Source organism: Ranitomeya imitator, chromosome 2 (genome assembly GCF_032444005.1).
Source record: "Ranitomeya imitator isolate aRanImi1 chromosome 2, aRanImi1.pri, whole genome shotgun sequence".
NCBI lineage: Eukaryota > Metazoa > Chordata > Amphibia > Anura > Dendrobatidae > Ranitomeya > Ranitomeya imitator.
Window position 1 is genome coordinate 280,512,636 of NC_091283.1, and position 18,209 is coordinate 280,530,844.

At 43.2% G+C, this 18,209-nt stretch overlaps 1 protein-coding gene across 1 annotated transcript in view; it reads left to right on the forward strand.

Annotated features, from left to right (window-relative positions):
• Positions 1–14,569, forward strand: part of LOC138666413 (zinc finger protein 585B-like) — a 161,500-nt gene extending 146,931 nt beyond the window's left edge. The window contains exons 10-15 of the mRNA XM_069754636.1: positions 1,080–1,145; positions 1,275–1,454; positions 1,537–1,660; positions 1,744–1,841; positions 2,037–2,127; positions 10,831–14,569. Of these exons, the coding sequence (XP_069610737.1) occupies positions 1,080–1,145; positions 1,275–1,454; positions 1,537–1,660; positions 1,744–1,841; positions 2,037–2,127; positions 10,831–12,371 (2,100 nt within the window). The 3' untranslated portion in view covers positions 12,372–14,569. The remainder of the gene's footprint in view (positions 1–1,079; positions 1,146–1,274; positions 1,455–1,536; positions 1,661–1,743; positions 1,842–2,036; positions 2,128–10,830) is intronic.
• Positions 14,570–18,209: the final 3,640 nt, after the last annotated feature.

The following is an 18,209-nucleotide window of genomic DNA, read 5'->3' on the forward strand; positions in this document are numbered from 1 at the left end:
GACGCATATAACAATTGCACCCATCTTATAAATCTCTCGCCAAAACCCATAGCCTTCATGACCGCCCACAAATACCGCCACTCCACAGTATCAAAAGCCTTAGTGGCATCTAAAGACCCCACCCCCCTCTGACCCATATTGTCCGCCTTTACCTGCATGTTAAGAAATAATCGTCTAAGATTACATGCGGTAGAACTATTGGGCATAAATCCGGATTGGTCCTGGTGTATTAGTGTTGTTATCACCTTGTTAAGACGATTAGCCAATATCTTGGCCAAGATTTTGATATCTATGGTTAATAATGAGATTGGGCGATAAGAAGTCGGATCCTTACCCTGTTTCGGCAACACTACAATTATTGCCTCACGCATGGACCGCGGCAACTCCCCCTCCACCAGACCAGCACCATACACCTCCAACAAAGCGGGAAGCAACACCTCTTTATATTTTTTATACACCTCCCCCGGAATCCCATCCACCCCTGGGGCTTTATCATTGGGCGTAGAGGCCAATGCAGCGTCAAGCTCCTCCAAATTAAACAGCTCTTCAAGAAGTCCCTGATCAACTGCAGAAAGTCTAGGAACCTGAACCTCTGCCAAAAAACCATCCACCTCCTCCATTGTTGGTGGCCAAATATGTTCCTAGAGACGTAGTAGAAGATGAAGATGTCGTCCTCATCATGAAGTAGTTTATTTCTCCTGTCCCGTGTAATGAATATCTCCTGCAGTATTGCTGATGCCGATTCCAGTGTCGGTAAATGAGACGAGAATTAGCGTTATGGAAGATGAGTCTATGAGGAACGTATTCAGCTGCCGACTCCGAGGAAGAAACTGCTTGTTGTCTGTGGCCTAAATATATAGGTTTTATTAGTAGATGTAAAGACAAAAACTAAATACTGTAAAATAATAAATCTCATATGTTTCCCCTTATTATCTCCAGTAATTGTATTATTACACAGGATTTTTATGATGTTACATCGGCTCATCTTCTCCATTCAGGTCTCTACAATATCGGATCCTCTCAGTGAAGATCTTCTAAATAAGAGAACTTTCCTGATTTTCCATCAAAGATTGATATAGACAGACAAGATGGCGGAGAGGATATTACACCTCACCCTAGAGATCCTCTTCCGGCTTACTGGAGAGGTGAGAGATTCTGGTGATGTCACATTACATCATTCTTATCTATGGGAATAACAGATGGACATAACTGGAGAGGTGAGGACTCTGGAAATGTCTGTAGTGAGATTTATTAATGTGTCTCTCCATAACCAGGATTACACAGTAGTGAAGAAGACCTCTAGTGATCGCTGTCAGGACCCTGTGTCTGAGGGATGGGGAAGACCCCTGAGTCCAATCACGGGGCCTCCACCTCACCCCCTGATACATGAGGACTTCAATGACCAGAAGATCCTAGAACTCACCTACAAGATGATTGAGCTGCTGACTGGAGAGGTGACATTGCTGGGAATGCTGGGACATTATACAGTAACATTATGAAGGGATCTGGGGATGACGGTATCATTGTATGTGTCAGGTTCCTGTAAGGTGTCAGAATGTCGCTGTCTATTTCTCCATGGAGGAGTGGGAGTATTTAGAAGGACACAAAGATGTGTACAAGGACGTCATAATGGAGGTTCCCCAGCCCCTCACATCACCAGGTAATATACAGGACTAAATACACACGACCTATAATTATCTGTATGTAAAGAATGAATTCAATCCCTGTATGTGTTTCCTCCAGATCTATCCAGTAAGAGGACAACACCAGAGAGATGTCCTCATCCTCTTCTTCCACAGGACTGTAAACAAGAAGATCCCAATGTTCCTCAGGATCATCAGGTAGATGGAGAGGGGTCATGAGATCTCCCCTATGATGTGTAGACGCCGGTGAAGGTCTTGTGCTCAGTCTTGTTTTATCCACCAGTATTATATGTTTTATACTTGTGTAATGAGAACGGTGGAGATGGCAGGATTAGAGCTGATCATAGATGTGACTTCTCCATCTGTCTATGACTTTTACAATATTTGCTTCAGGGTGAAGATCTGACCCATATTAATACTACAGAGACATATGTGAGGGGTGATGAGCGGTGTAAAGAGGAGATTCCTACATATGACTACACAGGTTAGTAGTGACCACTAAATGCAGAGTCACAGATTCTTCTCAGTCATCGGCTGTGGCTGCTTTATCGGTGTAGTCTGGCTGTATCACAATCATGGGATCACCATCTTGCGTCTAGACCACAACATTCTCCTCCACCCTGCGGCATAGCTAGGATTTTGGTTCAGGGGAAGGGGGCGAAGCTTCTGAGTGGGCCCATATCCAGGTAACCTTGATTACAGCTGGGTGGCGCACCCTAATAGTGGAACCAGGATCAGTGTCCGTCCTTTCTGGTGATCCAGAATCCATACCAGCTCTATTATTTGCTCTACCAGTATCTGAATCCTGTCCTATCACTGACTCTTAGTCTGTGTCCGTGACTGCGATCCTGACCGTTGGGATCACCTACTGCAGTATCGGGTACTGCCCAGGAGTGGTACCTGGCGGCAACTTGCAGTGCAAGTCTAAGTCCACTATCAGGACCTCTAGTGAAATCAAGGCAACCACTTAGCCACGCCACTCTTGGGTAAGCCCGGTTCGTGGCACAGTGGGTCCATAATTCACGTGTGTGACAGCCTTCTTAGCACACTGATATCTTATTGGATGAATCTCCCTTCTCCCCATTCTGTGCTGCTGAATGTGCTCATATGGTCCCTACAAGACCAGGTCCAGTCTTTCTGGCCAAACTTCCCTTTTATAATCGACAACATTAAATGTGCAGTGAGGGTCAAGTGTGAATTTCTGTACAATAATAAGAGTTTCAATTTCTTTTGAGACCAATTAACTTCAAACAGGATTGTGAGAAACTACCTAAAAGCCATTACACCTGTGCCATGATATATCTCTAAGCTGTGCGTGGCTGATGGCTGTAATATACATTTATTCGCACCTGAAGGAGATGTGTTGGCATGGGTCGAGCCCTGGTTTCATGGATTCACTCAACGTCATAAATTACAATTTGTTTTCGATCCTATGTAATTCAGATTACTGCACAATCTCTCCTAAAATGGGGGCGCTAATACTTTCTCTACTCTTTTGTTCAGGACTGATAGTAGCTCCAGTGGTCCACCATAAATGAGTGCAACTCTGGTCTAGTGTTGGAGTGGAATTGTCCTGACTCACATATGTGAGTCTGTAACTTCCTGGTAGCGGTTGTTTTTTTGTTTTTTTTTAATGTCTCCATTACCACTTCCAAATGACCAAGATCTAAATTTAAGACACCTCAGCTATGAACTATTTGAAAAAGTTCTATTTGAATGTGTAATATTTCTTCTTGAAACTCATCTGAAAGAAAATATTGGCCTTTACAATAGTTTAGATTGCTAAGAGCCACCGAGCCACATACTGTAATTACCCAGAGAGGTTTCAGTACTAGTTACTCATTTTTTGTTGGGAGCTCTGAGAGTCTGAGCTCTCAGCTGAGTTTGGTTAGCCACTTTTATTCCTTTTATGATCTGGGTCCTGATTGAAACACATTGTCAGAGCTAGCTTATTATTATTATTATTATTTATTTATATAGCACCATTAATTCCATGGTGCTGTACATGAGAAAGGGGTTACATACAGGGTTATAGATATCGTTTACAGTAAACAAGTTTACAGTGACAGACTTGTACAGAGGGGAGAGGACCCTGTCCTTGCGGATTTACATTCTATGGGATAGTGGGGAAGAGGCAGAAGGAGGGGCGAGGCGGCGGTTCTGGCGATGGTTAGGCGGCAAAATGGTTATTGCAGGCTGTAGGCTTTCTTGAAGAGATGGGTTTTCAGGTTCCATCTGAAGGATCCAAGGGTGGTGGATAGTCGGACGTGTTGAGGCGTGGAATTCCAGAGGATGGGGGATATTCGGGAGAGATCTTGGAGGCGGTTGTGTGAGGAACGAATAAGTGTGGAGGAGAGTAGGAGGTCTTGGGAGGATCAGAGATTACGTGAGGCAAGATAGTGGGAGTTTCGTTCAGAGATATAGGGAGGGGACAGGTTGTGGATGGCTTTGTAGATCAGTGTTAGTAGTTTGAACTGGATTCGTTGGGGGATTGGGAGCCAGTGGAGGGATTTGCAGAGGGGGAAAGCAGGGGGAGTAGCGACGAGAGAGGTTGGATTAGCCGGGCAGCAGAGTTGAGGACAGACTGGAGTGGTGCAAGAAAGTTAGCGGGGAGGCCACAGAGGAGGGTGTTGCAGTAGTCGAGTCGGGAGATGATGAGGGCATGCACAAGAGTTTTGGTAGATTGTGGGCTGAGGAAGGAACGGATTCTGCCAATATTTTTGAGTTGGATTCGACAGGAGGTGGCAAGAGTTTGGACGTGCGGTTTGAAGGACAGGGTAGAGTTGAGAGTTACCCCGAGGCAGCTTATGCTGTATGTCTTGGAGGAGAGGTGTTTTGCTGGTTATATGAGGAGGAGTTATCTGTGAAAGTTGCCTGGGTTTGCAAGTGTGATAATTCCCTTCCCTCCTCTTATTTTGTTTTTTCCCCATCCTCTACTCCATGATACATGCCTTTGTTATATGTGAGTGAATATTTCTGTGCCTGGTATTTTAAGTTACCCTTGTTCATGTTGCTTTGTTTGGCAGGTTGGTGTACTATGGTTGGTGCACGGCAGCTCCCCTCATCCCTGGATGAGTGAAAGAACAGACAGGGGTGATTCAGGAGATAAGGCAAGGGTGGAGGCCCCGGCATCTTCACCTTCAGAAGTATCCCAGGGAATATGGTGAGCTAGGGTGCCACCTAGTGTTAGGGACAGGGAAGGAGGTCCCGGGTCACCCCTTAGCTGTGTCACGACTGTCGCTTTGTGTGTTGATAACGTTGAAATTCTTCACAAAAGATAATAGAAAACAAATGGACCTTACAAATTAGTTTCCAACTTTTCTTGAATCTGACAATACCTTATACCTATACAGTTGTACACTGATGTCTTGGCATACGGCAGAGTTCAGAAGGGAAGGAGCATGATTTAGCTATTTTAATGCAGATCTTGCTGTAATAGTTTGCAGACAAAATGTATGGGGGCATTGTTCATGGTCACCTTGCAGCTCAGTAGATTGCCACCACAAACAAGCTTGGCACTATCTACTCCGTATTCCATATCCCATGGATTGTCTTGATCATCACCCTTTAACCCCTCTACATGGATCTGGACTTGCACAGAGACTCCTAGGCTTGGGCGACGGTATTACCATCTGTTCTGTGGCGTGAAATGGGAAGAAGAATAATTAGGTAGCCGGGTCAGGACCAGGAGGGCAGAGAAATTACAAAATCAGAAGACACGAGTAGTCTGCAAACGGGACGTGGTCACAACAGGAAGCAAATAAACAAGCCAGGAGCTGAGCACAGAGGACTGAACCAGAGAAGAACAAGGCTGTATCTGGCAGCTTCTGGCAATATACTTCGAGCTTTAGTAGAGTGTGGTGATTTCTAATTGGATGAAGCAAAGAGCAGTTTACTACAGCTGGACAGCGCACACCCATACTGCCAGACTGGATTCTACTTCTGGTCCCAGCAACACTAATCTTAGTGGCTGGACGGAGGCTGCGCCGCTCAGAGCTACATGTTCTGAAGTCTCCTACTTTACCAATGCCGCCGGCAGAATGAATAAGGCAGCTACTGGTGACAGAAGCAGACAAGTGCTACAAACTTCATCAGGACAAGAAAACCATAGTTTACCACACAGTGCAGCCATATTTATAGTGATTCTCAGAGGGAATGACACATCATCTGTAGAAGCCCTAATATCTCAGAATGGCAAAAAACAGACCAGTAGAAATCCCCATATAGTGACTCCATCTTAGAAATTATAACCCTCACTGAATTAATGTATAGGTGCAGTGAATGTTTTGACTTCACTGACACTTTCCAGAAATTAGCAAAAGTGTTCTTTTCAATTTTAATTCCATTTTCTTTGTAATTGTATTGTACACATGATTTGTCTTTTTTATAAAATCTTTTTTCTACTTTGTAAGCACTGCCTACCTTTTTTGAGGGGGAGTAAAATATATAATTTACTAGCTTGTCTCTCCATGCTCTAAACCAGTGTTTCCCAAACTCTAGTCCTCACGGACCCCAACAGGTCATGTTTTCAGGATTTCCTTAGTATTGCACAGGTGATGGAAAAATCAGTTCTCTCACTTGTGCAGCACTATGGAAATCCTGGAAACATGACCTGTTGGGGTCCGTGAGGACTGGAGTTTGGGAAATACTGCTCTAAATGAACTGTTGCATCCTCTGAAGTGAATTACACTACTGATTTGGGTTGGCTCCGGACCCGTTAATCCAGAGGTGTAGCTAGGGTTTTGGATCAGGGGGGGGTGAAGCTTCTGAGTGGGCCCCTAACCAGGTAGCCTTGATAACAACTATACAAAATAGTGGAGGAGAACCTCAGCAGATGACTGCGCTGTTACTGAAGATAATCTCTCTCGCTCTATCTATCTATATATATATATACAGTGGGGCAAAAAAGTATTTAGTCAGTCAGCAATAGTGCAAGTTCCACCACTTAAAAAGATTAGAGGCGTCTGTAATTTACATCATAGGTAGACCTCAACTATGGGAGACAAACTGAGAAAAAAAAAATCCAGAAAATCACATTGTCTGTTTTTTTAACATTTTATTTGCATATTATGGTGGAAAATAAGTATTTGGTCAGAAACAAAATTTCATCTCAATAGTTTGTAATATATCCTTTGTTGGCAATGACAGAGGTCAAACGTTTTCTGTAAGTCTTCACAAGGTTGCCACACACTGTTGTTGGTATGTTGGCCCATTCCTCCATGCAGATCTCCTCTAGAGCAGTGATGTTTTTGGCTTTTCGCTTGGCAACACGGACTTTCAACTCCCTCCAAAGGTTTTCTATAGGGTTGAGATCTGGAGACTGGCTAGGCCACTCCAGGACCTTGAAATGCTTCTTACGAAGCCACTCCTTCGTTGCCCTGGCGGTGTGCTTTGGATCATTGTCATGTTGAAAGACCCAGCCACGTTTCATCTTCAATGCCCTTGCTGATGGAAGGAGGTTTGCACTCAAAATCTCACGATACATGGCCCCATTCATTTTTTCATGTACCCGGATCAGTCGTCCCGGCCCCTTTGCAGAGAAACACCCCCAAAGCATGATGTTTCCACCACCATGCTTTACAGTAGGTATGGTGTTTGATGGATGCAACTCAGTATTCTTTTTCCTCCAAACACGACAAGTTGTGTTTCTACCAAACAGTTCCAGTTTGGTTTCATCAGACCATAGGACATTCTCCCAAAACTCCTCTGGATCATCCAAATGCTCTCTAGCAAACTTCAGACGGACCCGGACATGTACTGGCTTAAGCAGTGGGACACGTCTGGCACTGCAGGATCTGAGTCCATGGTGGCGTAGTGTGTTACTTATGGTAGGCCTTGTTACATTGGTCCCAGCTCTCTGCAGTTCATTCACTAGGTCCCCCCGCGTGGTTCTGGGATTTTTGCTCACCGTTCTTGTGATCATTCTGACCCCACGGGGTGGGATTTTGCGTGGAGCCCCAGATCGAGAGAGATTATCAGTGGTCTTGTATGTCTTCCATTTTCTAATTATTGCTCCCACTGTTGATTTCTTCACTCCAAGCTGGTTGGCTATTGCAGATTCAGTCTTCCCAGCCTGGTGCAGGGCTACAATTTTGTTTCTAGTGTCCTTTGACAGCTCTTTGGTCTTCACCATAGTGGAGTTTGGAGTCAGACTGTTTGAGGGTGTGCACAGGTGTCTTTTTATACTGATAACAAGTTTAAACAGGTGCCATTACTACAGGTAATGAGTGGAGAAAAGAGGAGACTCTTAAAGAAGAAGTTACAGGTCTGTGAGAGCCAGAAATCTTGATTGTTTGTTTCTGACCAAATACTTATTTTCCACCATAATATGCAAATAAAATGTTAAAAAAACAGACAATGTGATTTTCTGGATTTTTTTTTCTCAGTTTGTCTCCCATAGTTGAGGTCTACCTATGATGTAAATTACAGAAGCCTCTCATCTTTTTAAGTGGTGGAACTTGCACTATTGCTGACTGACTAAATACTTTTTTGCCCCACTGTATATATATATATATATATATATATATATATATATAATATGGTCAGTGGTATATACCAGCCCTACAGAACATATAAGAGATCACAGCACAGTTACAGATAATGTCTTACCGCTGACATTCTTTCTGATGGAATCGTTCACTTTTCCCATCTTTTCCATCTGGTCCAGACCAGCATGACAACTTCTTCCAGCTACAACTCGTCTGCAGAGATTACAACAAAGACACGTTGCACTTCTCACATTCCAGCCCCATCACCATCTATTCCCAACCTGCACAAACTCCTCATCCTGCTGATACCCCAACACTGAGCCGCTGCTGCCATATGTGTCCCTATTACTGCACCTGATACCCCAATACTGAGCCGCTGTTGCCGTATGTGTCCCTGTTATTGCCCCTGATACCCCAATACTGAGCCGCTGCTGCCGTATGTGTCCCTATTACTGCACCTGATACCCCAATACTGAGCCGCTGCTGCCGTATGTGTCCCTATTACTGCTCCTGATACCCCAATACTGAGCCGCTGCTGCCGTATGTGCCCCTATTACTGCCCCTGATACCCCAATACTGAGCCGCTGCTGCCCTATGTGACCCTATTACTGCACCTGCTGTGTGGTTCTCTGTGCCCTCTAAATTCTAAAGCACCCCTCTATAATATAGTAATGCCGGGTGCAAGTGCTCTAGAAAACAGCGCCCACATTTTGCCCCCTAGAAAGTAATATTGCCCTGTGTGCCCCTTTGATAGTCAAAGTAACCTGAGTTCCCCTATAATAATAAGTGCCCACTTTACATTTAATAATGTCCAGAGTCTCCTCCTGTACAGCTCCCCTATACACAGTATGATGCTCTTATACACAGTATAATCCCACCCACGCAGTATACTGACCAAACAGTATGCCTCCAAACTGTTTGATGGCTCCAACACTGTATAATGCCCCCTTCACTGTAATCTGCACTGTATGATGGCCCCCATAGATAACCTCCATATAGCATGATGTGCCAGATAGTCTTCAATATAATACAAGGCAGCACACCCATAGGCAGACCCTGTAGTATAAGACAGCACACCCCCATAGGATAGGCAGATCCTGTAGTATAAGGCAACGCCCCACCCCATAGGCAGATCCTGTTATAAGGCAGCCCCCCCATAGGCAGATCCTGTATGTAAGGCAGCACCCCATTAAAAAAGCACAATACTCACCTCTCTTCCTCCTTGTTCCAGCGGTGCTCCCTGCTCCCGCTCATCTCCTGACAGCGGGCGCCGTGCGGTGACGTCATCGCGCCCGCTGTCAGACGATGTGGGGGATGATGGGAGAAGGAGCGCAGCGCTCCTTCCCTCATCACTGCGGTCAGCTGTATCGGCTAAATGCCGATACAGCTGACCTTGCAAGGATGGCGGGGGGCCCACTGCTGGCATCGGTCCCCTCCCCCCCCCCCCCGCATGCTCAGGGGCCCCATAGCGGCAGAGCAGGGAGGTAAAGTAAAGGGGAGGTGTCAGCCTCTAAGTGATGTCACCCCTGTGTGAGTGCCTGGGTTTTGGGCTAGGAATAACTGTGTGAAGCAGGAGTTTGTGTCTTTTGTCTGGCGTCCAGCTGCTATACAGATGCAACATGCATCTTGATGTATCTGTTGAGCACTTGGGCAAACAGTAGATGAAATGATCTGAACGACCTGTAAGTGTTCTTTTCAATTTGTATTCCATTTTCTTTGTAATTGTATTGTACACATGATTTGTCTTCTTTATAATATATTTTTTTTATACTTTGTAAACACTGCCTACCTTTTTTTTTTTTTTCTTTTTTAGGAGTAAAATATATAATTTACTAACTTGTCTCTCCATGCTCTAAATGAAATGTCGCGTCCTCTGAAGTGAGTTACGCTACTGATTTGAGTTGGCTCCGGACACGTTGATCCTTAGGAAATCGGAGCTGGGGGCAGAATACTTTGTTCTGTGCATTTGGGAGGTTTTGTAGCGACGGCAGCGTTGATAATTATTGTTCCTGCCTGAGTGGGAGTAGTTATATCACCAGTACATAGCAGACAGTCTTTCTGGCGACTAATTACCCTAAGTGCAGTACCCTGACTGATCTGAGGGTAAGGGGGCGCCAGAGAGCTGCAAATTCCAAACCGGAACTGGGAAGTGGGATATAGATAAATCCCCTTCAGAAGGAACCAGGGGCAACCAAACAACCCCGGTTCGTGCCAAATTGGTGTGATTGGTGGGGATGATAAAGGTATCTTCCCTGTGAACCGTGACAGTGGTGGGATCCGTGACATATTGGTGGCAGCACGGTGGGATTCCATGACAAAGCCATGTTGCTTTTCTAGAGCCTTTAAACCACTAATAATGTGTAAACCTCTGTTTTTCTGTTGACATATGATGGACCTGAGTGGGGGCTTGTTTTTTGTGAGATGAGTAGACATTTTTATTGGTGTTATTTTGGCCATTATAACATTGGTGGCTTTTTATTCCATATTTTGGAGGCAGAATGAACAAACAGTGGAACACCACACTCCACTGGTTCATCCTATGAGGTTTTCTATTAGACCCTGAAATGTCATTGTCTTGGTGAATAATTATATATTTTTACATAACTTGCCATTTTTACAGATAGTTTAAGTAGAAATTTTCAAAAATTATACATTTCAAGGATATTTTATTCAAAAATAATTGGTTTTATTCTTGGCAGATGACTGCACCAGGAGATCAGAGCGACAGCTGACATCTTCAACTTTTAAATCAGATGATCTTGAAATCCCACAGAATACTATTGAAGTGAATGCCATTACTCCAGATATACCATCATCCCTTCTCAGCAAAAATCTACCATCTGATCCATTGAAACAGGTTCTGTCTTCTGATTCATCACTGACTATTAAGGAAAATCAAAATTGCGAAATAATCATTAAAAAACAAATTGCACCTAAAGAAAAGGAGCGATTTTCATGTTCAGAATGTGGAAATAGTTTTCCCCTCGAAAAGACTTTTTTTAAACATCAAAAAGTTCACACAGGAAAGAATAGATTTTCTTGTTCCAAGTGTGGGAAATGTTTTAACTGGAAATCAAATCTTGTTAGTCACCAGAGAATTCACACGGGTGAGAAGGCATTTCCATGTTCAGAATGTGGGAAATGTTTTACAAGGAAATCAACTCTTGTTACACATCAGCGAACTCACACAGGGGAAAATTTATATTCATGTTCAGAATGTGGGAAATATTTTACAAGGAAATCAAGTTTTATCAGACATCAAAGAACTCACACAGAGGAAAAGCCTTTTTCATGTTCAGAATGTGGTAAATGTTTTAGAGATAAATCAAGTCTGATCAAACATCAGAGAATTCACACAGGAGATAAGCCTTTTTCATGTTTAGAATGTGGGAAGCGTTTTAACCAGAAATCGGATGTTGTTATACACCAAAGAACCCACACAGGGGAGAAGCCTTTTCCATGTTCAGAATGTGGGAAATGTTTTAAATGGAAAACAAATCTTGATAGTCACCAGAGAACCCACAGACAGGAAAAGCCTTTTTCATGTTCAGAATGTGGGAAATGTTTTAACCGGAAAGAACATCTTTATAAACACCAGAGAGCCCACAAAGGGGAGAAGCCCTTTGCATGTTCAGAATGTGGGAAACGTTTTACAGAGAAATCAACTCTAGTGACACATCAGCGAACTCACACAGGGGAGAAGCCGTTTCCATGTTCAGAATGTGGGAAATGTTTTACAGAGAAATCAACTCTTCTTACACATCAGAGAACTCACACAGGGGAAAAGTCTTTTTTATGTTCAGAATGTGGGAAATATTTTGCAAGGAAATCAACTCTTCTTACACATCAGAGAACTCACACAGGGGAGAAGCCATTTTCATGTTCAGAATGTGGGAAATGTTTTACAGGTAAACCCAATCTTATCGCACATCAGAGAACTCACACTGGGGAGAAGCTTTTTTCATGTTCTGAATGTGGGAAATGTTTTACAGATAAATCCAATCTTATCGCGCATCAGAGAACTCATACTGGGGAGAAGTCTTTTTCATGTTCAGAATGTGAGAAATGTTTTAACCGTAAATCACATCTTGATAACCACCAGAGAACCCACACAGGGGAGAAGCCTTTTTCATGTTCACAATGTGGGAAATGTTTTACAGAGAAATCAAATCTTATCGTACATCAGAAATCTCACATTAAGAAGAAACTTATAACCAATAGTAGTCTTCATGCAAAATAAATATCATCTCTTCAGACCTGCATGTCATATACCCATAGTGGTATAGAAGTAGCGACATGATCAATAATGATTAAAATATACACGTTTTATTAAATATACTAATAAAAATAATACAATACAAAATACAATGAAAAATGACTGTCAAACATGGAACATATAAAGTGACAGATATACTAGAAAATCAGACCATAATATCATATGTTCCCAGAAAGAACTGCAGCGCCCCAGAGATCTGGTCGTTGCAGTAACGTCGCTCTGCCACTAAGGGGAGTGATGGTATGTCTGATTGCACTAAAGGAGTTCTACTGACCAGGTATCACCAGCACACAGTACACTTCACACTCCGGCCACCAGGGGCAGTAAAAGGCTTTATTTATTGGGCCACTCCTCACATTGGTAAAACTAGGGGTTGGACAGGAAGTTAGGCAGAACAAAGCCTGGGAGAGCTCCAGGGAGGACCTGTCAGAACTGGGAAATCTGGCAGGTACCTAGCGAAAGGACAGATTGTTACGGAACCGCGCCTGCACTACCTTGCGGCGGTATCTAAAGAAAGGACACAAAGCGAAGGATATTGTGGACAGTGAGAAAACGAAATCAAGTACATAGGAGAGCCAGTAGGAGTCGTGCCCCAAGAACGGCAACATCCTACTGAGGCGCATAGCCGGTGGCCGGAGCACCGAGGAAGTAAAGTCTCCACGCATTACTTCAAACAGCGGCAGGACAGTTAATTACAGGTTGGCTGTCTACCATACAACACCTAAGAAGGACATAGGAGGCAATCGTGGGAGAGGGGCGACACTAGGGTTCCAGAATAACTCCAGGCCTACCTGTCATAAAGGTGCGTCCTAGCCATAACATACCTGGGGGACGGAGAACAGAAAGATCTAGAAAGAACAAGAACAGAAGTTGTGAGGACTATCCTGAATGCTCAGCAGGAAAGCACTACAACACACAGGCGCTAGTGGGTAGACACTGATTTCCACCTGCAAAGGGAACTCTGGATGTGTCTTCGGACCGGCCGGTCTCAGACAGCCCTGTTGACAGTGCCCTGGATTGAGGATCCTGAAACCTTCTGTAAAAGGTAAAGAAACTGCAACCCTGTGTCCTCGTTATTCCTCGCACTACGCACCATCACCCTTTCATTGGACGCCCCTTAGCAGGGTCACAGGCTGGGTCTAGCCACCGTGACAACCCCGGACCGAGTACCCCATGGCCCTGTGTCTGGGGGGCGCTTCAGAACTGTGTGCCATTATATCCACCCATGAACACCTATATCAGCATTAACATGATACACCTATTTCTGATTTAGACTATATACTATCTACTATGACTTTATGCTGATATTCAAGTTCATGGTGCTATTTGAACTTTTATTTCTTCAGGATATTGTGGTTTCATTTTCAAGTATTTCTGTCACTGTATGTTCCATGTGTGAAAGGGAATATAGTACCCCTATTGTTTTTTTTCTTTTCAGTGTATTTTTTCTATTATTTTTATTAAAATATACAAATTTTATTGAATATACTATTATTATTGATCATGTTGCTTCTTCTATTAAGGAGAAACTTGTTTAGAGAGTGGGAAATTTTTTTAACTGTAAATTGCATTTTGTTAGACACCCGAGAAGTCTCACAATCGAAGAAGCCTTTTTCATGTTCAGAATGTGGGAAATGTTTTAGCCAGAAAGCACATTTTGATAACCAGCGGAGAACCCACAAATGGGAGAAAGCTGCAACTACACCCAACTGGTCTCTACAGACTAGAAAGACCGTAGCAGCATAACTAAAAGCACCACCTCGGACATAACTTCCTAATTGGCCATTGAGGGGTTTCTCGTACCTGCTGAGGAACCAGATAAAAAAATAATAAAAACATGGAGTGTGAGTCCTCATAATTTTCCATAGAATTTTCGCCAGACTCCTGCAGGTTTCCATTGACAGTGATGATTGCTTAAACCAGCCACCGATGTTCTGTCACGCTACCCAGCACGCTGTTTTTTGTATAAAGCAAGTTTATTGAAACGTAAGTTACAGGAGTACAATCCATTATATCAGCAAAATTATTAGATATTGCTTGCAAATTACTCGAGAATCAAAATACAGCATCTCCACAAATCTGTATGGATTTGTACTCTATCCTATCATATCACTGTTCCTAATATTGTTGTAAAATATTAATAATAATAAAAGAAAAAAAACAATAAAGATATATAATAACACCTTCTGTCAGTATTGTAAAAATTATTCAAGAGAGATAAAGAAAATTGAAACTACCGTATTTTCTGGTGTATAAGACGACTGGGCGTATAAGACGACCCCCAACTTTTCCATATAAAATATGGAATTTGGGATATACCCGCCGTATAAGACGGGGGTCATCTTATACGCCCAGTCATCTTATACGCCCAGTCATCTTATACGGCGTGTGGTTCCCAGGGTCTGGAGGAGAGGAGACTCTCCTTCAGGCCCTGGGATCTATATTCATGTAAAAAATAAAGAATAAAAATAAAAAACATGGATATACTCACCCCTCCGACGGACCCTGGCTCTCAGTGCTGTTATCGTCTGCCTCCGTTCCTAAGAATGCAGTGAGTGAAGGACCTTCAATGACGTTGCGGTCAGGTGATGACTGCGGTTGATGACTCCTTTCAGGGTTGGACATGGAATGTGGCTTCAGTTTCAGAAAATCATGAGATTCCCTACATTGACGATATCTTTTTCCCCCAGAGAGTTGCAGGTGCTCAATATTGACGTAATATTTTTCATAATTTTTTATCATCTATATATATATAATTGTCTAAGGGTTTTTCCCGTCTGTCTGTCCTGGAAATCCCGCGTCTCTGATTGGTCGAGGCCTGGTGCCTCGACCAATCAGCGACGGGCACAACATGGCGACGATGATGTCATAAAGGTTGCCTCGACCAATCAGCGACGGGCACAGTCTGCCGCGAATTTGCCTCGACCAATCAGCGACGGGCACAGTATCGACGTAGATGTCATAATGGTTGCCATGGCGACGATGATGTCATAAAGGTTGCATCGACCAATCAGCGACGGGCACAGTCTGCCGCTAATTCTGGAATCATCATTGTCCATATACTACGGGGACATGCATATTCTAGAATACCCGATGCGTTAGAATCGGGCCACAATCTAGTCTTTTTATAGAAACCAAATGTGACAGGTGTAGCCTCGTCTATCAGGCCTTTATTGAATTGAAAGGATTTTGGTCATCGCTCAGCGACGTGAAAACATGCTTTGCATTCACCACTTCATCCCATTTCCAAAAAATACGATTTTCCTACTTATTGGCTTGACACAGTTCATGCAAACCTTCCTTCTTAATCTCTAGTTCATGCAAACCTTCCTTCCTAATCTCTAGTAAGCAAAGAGATCTTATCTTTACATTTTTCAAAGTCTTATCTTGGACATAAATCTTCTTCACATTCCTGATGCAGGGCCTCATATCTGTTAACCATTAGAAGTGTCCTTAGTTACCCAATTCCAAAGAAGGGGTCAGCTGCATGGAGTGAAATTTGAAGACAGCCTGCAGAGTGCAAGCTCTTTTGGGTACCGTCACACTGAAACGACGCTGCAGCGATACGACAACGATGTCGATCGCTGCAGCGTCGCTGGAGAGCTGTCACACAGACAGCTCTCCAGCGACCAACGATCCCGAGGTCCCCGGTAACCCGGGTAAACATCGGGTTACTAAGCGCAGGGCCGCGCTTAGTAACCCGATGTTTACCCTGGTTACCAGCGTAAACGTAAAAAAAACAAACATTACATACTTACATTCCGTGTCTGTCCTCCGGCGCTGTGCTCTCCTCTGCACTGTCAGCGCCAGTCAGCCGTAAAGCAGAGCGGTGACGTCACCGCTGTGCTTTCTGGCTGGCCGGCGCTGACACAGGATGCAGGAGGAGTGCAAAGGAGAGCACAGCGCTGGGGACAGACAGCTGAAGGTAAGTATGTAGTGTTTGTTTTTTTTACGTTTACGCTGGTAACCAGGGTAAACATCGGGTTACTAAGCGCGGCCCTGCGCTTAGTAACCCGATGTTTACCCTGGTTACCAGTGAAGACATCGCTGAATCGGCGTCACACACCCCGATTCAGCAATGTCAGCGGGAGGTCCAGCGACGAAATAAAGTTTCAGATGATCTGCTACGACGTACGATTCTCAGCGGGGTCCCTGATCGCAGTAGCGTGTCAGACACAGCGAGATCGTAACGATATCGCTGGAACGTCACGGATCGTGCCGTCCTAGCGATCAAAGTGCCACTGTGTGACGGTACCCTTTCTCTCATCTTTTGTCATGGATTCTATATTTCTCTATGAAATGAACATACAGTATATTGTTAAGGAATTGTTCAAATATTTAAAGATAATGTGTAAATGAACAAATGTATGCAAGGATGTCAGAAGAAATAATGAGTAGAAATATAATAAAATGAAATGTGGAAAAAAAAATGAAAAAATAAGAAAATAAAAATGAAAATAGAAGTACAAAGGAGTCCAAGAAGCTGAGATCCAGTACATCTTTCAATTACTGAGCTCAATTCCCTGAATATCCCTGGATGAATACCATCTGGCCCAGAAGATTTGTTAATGTTTAATTTGCTCAGATGCTGGTGACCTTCTTGAGTTAAACTAGTTATATTAGAAGGAGAACTTTGATTTTTGCCTTGTTGAATGATCCCTGGAACAGTCACTTCATTGGTGAACATGGATTTAAAGTGGCTGTTTAATATCTCAGCCATTTCTTTGTCCACTATAATTATCTTGATATGTTTTTTGTAACCCTTTTCACGGTGGCGATTAAGGGTACTTAAACCACAGCGTCGCTATGGTTTAAGTATTTGGTTTGGCCATATAATAGTAACTGCCTCCACGTGATTCAGCCACAAAAGAAGCATGAAAAAGTTTTCAATTAGTGGCTTATTATGATGTATGCAGCAAAAAAAAAATCCATAAGGAGGGAGCATGATAGTAAGAAACAGGGATAGGAAACCTTAAGGATCAAAGTAAAGATAAGTACGGTACCTTTAAATGACTGTGACAATGGAATATATATAAGGATATTACAAACACGGGCTTGTTATATTTTGACTACTTTACTATGTATGATATATAAAAAAGATTTTTGGAAGCTTCATTGCTCCACAAATTTATAAATACTTAATCTTCACTTTAATTCTAATAACAGCTCCATTTTTAAAGGTGATGATTCACCTGTAATTTGTGTACCCTTTTTTTGGCTGTTTTTTGCATATTGCTGTCCCCATACTAACTGGTTTTACGTTTAATATTTTAACATTGTATCAATAAAAAGTTTTGTGTAATTTTATGGTATATAGCGTCCCATCTATTTTTTTTGATTCTTTTAATATTTTGAATGCCCGTTGTCTTTGTTTTATTAAAATTCATACTTTATCCATAAAAGTTTTATTACTAGACATTTTATTACCACAGGATCAGGGGCGGACTGGGCCGGGTGGCAGGGAGGCAAATGCCGCAAGGCTGCTCTCCCAGGCACACACGTCGGGGCCAGGAGCTTTCTCTGAGCTGTGTGCAGGGCCGTCTTACCTTGATGGCTACGCAGCTCCAAGTACTCTCTACGCCCTCCCTGGACTCCTGGTCAGGTGACATGGCTGTAGCTAGAATTTATGGGCCCCTTGCAGGTCCTGTCAGCAGCCCATACATTCTAGCTGATTCACTGCTGAAAATGGTACAATGTATGAGCTCCTTCCAAGTATAGCATCTACCGTATCAAGAAGAGGAGCTGAGCCTGCTGGGGATCGCTTGTGATGTAAGTATGAAAAATGTTTTTTTCTTTATAAAA